Source organism: Electrophorus electricus, chromosome 11, assembly GCF_041902795.1.
Source record: "Electrophorus electricus isolate QZ-2024a chromosome 11, ASM4190279v1, whole genome shotgun sequence".
Taxonomy (NCBI): Eukaryota; Metazoa; Chordata; class Actinopteri; order Gymnotiformes; family Gymnotidae; genus Electrophorus; species Electrophorus electricus.
Window position 1 is genome coordinate 16,400,001 of NC_137507.1, and position 5,000 is coordinate 16,405,000.

At 44.1% G+C, this 5,000-nt stretch overlaps 1 protein-coding gene across 5 annotated transcripts in view; it reads right to left on the reverse strand.

Annotated features, from left to right (window-relative positions):
• iqsec3a (IQ motif and Sec7 domain ArfGEF 3a) overlaps positions 1–5,000 on the reverse strand; it is an 83,988-nt gene that overhangs the window by 9,842 nt on the left and 69,146 nt on the right. For all 5 annotated transcript variants that reach the window (XM_035528639.2, XM_081723758.1, XM_081723756.1 and 2 more), the window contains 3 exons: positions 3,799–3,924; positions 2,149–2,248; positions 840–1,001 (listed from right to left, as the gene is read on the reverse strand). In XM_035528639.2, the coding sequence (XP_035384532.1) occupies positions 840–1,001; positions 2,149–2,248; positions 3,799–3,924 (388 nt within the window). The remainder of the gene's footprint in view (positions 1–839; positions 1,002–2,148; positions 2,249–3,798; positions 3,925–5,000) is intronic.

Consider the following 5,000-nt stretch of genomic DNA (forward strand, 5'->3'; position numbering starts at 1 on the left):
TGTTTCCACTGGCTCGAGAGCCCCGCCATTACGCAAGTGCTTGTGGGTGTTGTATCATACAGAAACAGAAGTTGGAAGACTTCATGCAAACTACACAACAGAACGAGCTCTTCGTCTGTACAGTTTGCTTCTCTCTTTGAGGACGTATCTAACCGTCCAACTTTACGAGGTGCCAGTCGCCTCGTAGGTGTGTTGGTTCCAGACCAAGCAAGATTTCTGGCTGAGAACCTGTGATATCACGGCAGAAAAGTGCAGCGATGTTCGGTACTTTGGCTCCAGCACAGGCACCGAGGAAAGAGCTCTGAGACGCCTCACTAAGTACGAATTATGTTTCAAACTGTGGCTCTGTGCTGACTGATCCATGCGTACTTGACACACTTAATTATAATTAATAATGAGAATTTAAAATGTAATTTTAATTATAATTAAAACAAAAATGAGACAATCAAGAATTAACTAACCCGCCCCCCCAAAAACACCTACGCATTTACACACGTACACACACACAAAACCAACAAGAAACATGTTTACTGAGGCATGGGAATTTCACTTCCTGCGTAATTGAAAAACTGGCTAAAGCCAGGATTTTCCGTCACCCTCATCCCTTACTGTACAGTTTTTTAAAATCATATCTCGCAGGAAGCTTATCCGGAACTTTCTCCCATTGAAGCAGAGCATGCCTCACTGGCAGCTGCGAAGCCTACCCCATCACGTTCCCATAGTGATTCAATTTGCTAGAGCCTGGTGGAGCTACATGTCCATAGTATCGACTCCACATGTAACCCTCTACACACACACACACACGACACACTCGTTTTCACCAGCCCTTACATACTCACATTCAATGCGAATCTGCTCCATCTCGGTCACCTCAGCGATGGACTCCTTCAGGTCTTCCACAAACTTGAGCAGTTCCTCAGAGCTCTGGGCACAAAAGTTCAGGACCTGCTTCTTATCTGAGCCAGAGACTGGAGACACGATGCTTATCGCATGGGGATAGTCTGACAGTGAGAGAAATGGAAAGAGAGCAAAAGGATTTTTTTCACTCTCTTATCATAACAGCACAAAAGAAAGGTCCATTATGTGTTCAGTGCCGCGATCAGACCACCGGAACTGGGTTAACATTGATGACATTCATTCTGAGTCCAGCTGGAGTAAATGTGTAGCCAGTGATGTTAGAGTGTGTGATTAAATGTGGGGAAACCCAGGCTTGAGAGAGGGCTTCTCCCACTGCAACACCAGCTTCTGACATTACCGGCTTCCTGTAGCACGTCTGCATGTATCGTCCTTTATTTACAGATCAAACCACACACACACACACGCACACAAATGCACACGCACACACATGTGCACACAGGCTGTGTATTAACCAAATTTGCCCCGCAGTAACTCAGTTGCCTTTGTTGTGTGTTGCCTGCTCGCCCCTTTGGCAGCAGCTGCACTCACTGGACATGCACGCTCAAATGTTTGTTTGGATTTCACACTACTCGCGCCCAATCGAATCGCTCAATCACAACAGACGAGAGCAGACAGTAAAATATAAGTGGCAACGATCTCACAGCACTTAATTAAAGCACAGCTGCTGAGAGAAAGAGAGAGAGAGAGAGACAGACAGAAAGAGGGAGGGCCAGAGAGAGACACAGAGAAAGAGACAGAGAGAGAGAGAGACAGACAGAGAGAGAGAGAGAGAGAGAGAGAGAGAAACAGAGAGAGAGGGGCAGTTTATGGGAAAATGACATATCCTCCTAGTTGCAACTAAATGTTTGATATTTCCTCTCTAATTTTGCACAGGATTCCTGTCTAAAACAAGGTCATTGTAGACCCAGAGGGGGAAGGTTTGTGCAGAGGCTGAGGGGCCTCAGGCCCGCCCACCTCGCCGTACTGCACAGCCTACAGTGTGGGTAGATCCAGCCAGTCCTCCTACATAATTACTCACATTATTGTTTTTGTCTTTCACCTTTTTTCTTTCTCAACCTTTTTCTCTTTCTCAGTTGCATGATTTTATTTCCTTCTTTGGGTTTAAACCACTATATAGAGCTCTGCCCTAACCATCTTCTTCTCATTGTTATTAATAATCATAAATAGACAAACAAACACTTGACATTAATAATAACAAATAGCAATAGTGGAGAGCTTGGGTGGCCTTACATTCGTTTTCAAACAGGTGGAACTGCATGCCCAAAAGACCCATGGCTTTGCAGAAGGTGTAGGCAGCTGAGCTCTTTTTCTTCGGACACAACTTCAGTATCTGAGGATCAGAAGAGAACGCGCATTACAAGGTCAAGAAAAACACCGCAAACCAAAGACTACAAACCCCAGCACTCCGGCCAAGCGAAGACTACAAATCCCAAAACTGCAGGATAGTGCATGAGTTTCATGGACTTCAAAAGAGGACTCATAGGACTGGGAGTGAACGGCCCATGTGGCTACTGAAGCGTTTTTTACATGTGGATAAAAGGAATACTGCCATTAACTCAAAGAGCGAGAGAGAGAGAGAGAGAGAGAGAGAGAGAGAGAGAGAGAGAGCAAAAGAAAGAAAGAAAAGGCTGCTGTACAGATACAAAGAGAGATGAGAGACTTCTGTCTGCTTAGTGCATGTCCTAGAATCTCAGTCACAAAGGTGGAGTATTAAAACTATACATCACTCTGACATCCAGGAGTGCTGAGCACCTCTAAAAAAGAGTAACATCCAGTCTCTCTGTAATTAATGCCGCAAACCTTGCGTAAGCCTAACTAACAGAGTAGTGCATAATCACACGCGGCTGACCCATACCTGTTAGAGCCTTCGAATTATTGTTTTTTTTTCTCCCATGTTTCATATCTCTAACTTCATGACCTTCATTTTATAATGAAAATGGGAAGGTTAACGATTTGCGTAATTAGAGGTTTTTCCCTTTTGTGCCAAATCAACACTTTGGTTGTACAGATCAGCGATTTGGAATGAGTGTGTGAGACAGCCCCCCCTGGGCACTATGACTTCTGCTCAATACCTGTATAAAAAAAAAAAACTCACTTTGATTTTTTTCCTCACTCTCGAGGAGATTAAAACGGGAACATGTAATTATGAGAACAGTTTAATACATGGGTGCGATAACCTCTGAGTCCCCCTAATGGGTGCATTAATTATAAGAGATGGTTAATCTGTGATTAAATTCAGGAGCCATTCTGTATGACTCTGACCAAATTAATGACTTATCCAGAGAAGTGAAGCGAGCAGGAAGAAGAGGACTGTTGTTGACCTCAAAAGTTTCGCTCCCAAAGTGGACAATGGATGAAGGATGATGTCTCTGCAGGGCGTTGCGAAACACAGGGCTAAGCACAGTCCTGCCCCAAACTGCCCTGCCAACATGACGAAATGGCAGGCAGCTACAGCGATGAGGGCAATAAATGCTTGCAACTATGAAGGAGAATCCTGATAATTACCAGCTCTGAGGTACCGAGGGACATTTCCTCTTAACAACATTAAAAAACATAAAAAACATTTCAGCACAGCAGAATTCAAAATGGAACAGCTGCAGGGAGGCTCTTTTGTTATTAGGTCTGAAGGACCTTGTTTACCATGATTTACATTTACCTGACACTTTTATCCAAAGCGACTTACACTTATGAGTGAGCACAACAGGGGCAATTGAGGGTTAAGGTACTTGCTCAGAGGCCCAACAGTGGTAGGGCTTGAACCCGCAACCTTTTGATCACAAGTCAAGTACCTTAACCACTGAGCTACCACTACCCCCAGGACACCACAGTGCACTCTGTAAGTGAGGGAGCAGGTTCGGGGGTGAGCTGGTAGGTTCCTACCACAATGAGGTCATTAAAGAGGAAGACCTCCCTCTGGTGAGCAGCTTGCTTCTGGGCCTTATTGATGTCGGTCACCTCGAAGAGACGACTGCAGCACACGAGTCTTCGGTGGGGCACTGACAAGACCTGAGGATGGAGGGAAGAGTCACGAAAGGCTGTCTGCGAAAAGGGAAGCAACACTGGGCGTGTGAGCATGGGCAACAGGAGTCGGTGCACATTCAACAAACACCATCCGCTACCAAGTTTTATGTGCCGAACATATTTGGGATTTATGGGGCCAGTGTCCTCCTCTGTCTCTGGCTGCAAATTGATATTCCACCCCATTACATATCAGGTGTTTTTTTCCCCCCCAAAGCTTGTGGCCTGAGAAGTCTGGGACAATTTGAAATATTTCTACCCTGTGTAGAACACGGTGATGCCGCGTCACAGCAGATGTTGGGTTTCCTTCATTTTTTTTATACATACTGTTTTTTAAAATGATGTTTACAGTGGTCCCCATACTGTGTCCACACTGTGCTTTTGAAACACTGGCCTCAGCACATCAGTTATACTTTGGTGTAAAATGCACTTCAACCACCAAAACACGTCATATTTCAACCAAAAGTGAGACTGGTAACTTACTAGACTGGTGACCAAAAGACTAGTAACCTATAAGACTGGTAACTTACAAGACTGGTAACTTACAAGACTGGTGACCTATAAGACTAGTGACCTATAAGACTAGAAACCTATAAGACTAGTGACCTATAAGACTGGTAACTTACAAGACTGGTGACCTAAAAGACTAGTGACCTATAAGACTGTTAACTTACAAGACTGGTAACTTACAAGACTGGTGACCTTTAAGACTGGTGACCTAAAAGACTAGTGACCTATAAGACTCGTGACCTAAAAGACTAGTGACCTATACAACTGGGAACCTAAAAGACTGGTAACCTAAAAGACTGGTAACTTACAAGACTGGTAGCCTAAAAGACTAGTGATCTAAAAGACTAGTGACCTATAAGACTAGTGACCTATAAGACTAGTGACCTATAAGGCTAATGACCTAAAAGACAAGTGATCTATAAGACTAATGACCTATAAGAGTAGTGACCTATAAGACTGGTGAACTATAAGACTGGTGACCTAAAAGACCAGTGACCTAAAAGACTGGTGACCTATAAGACTGCTGACCTAAAAGACTAGTGACCTAAAAGACT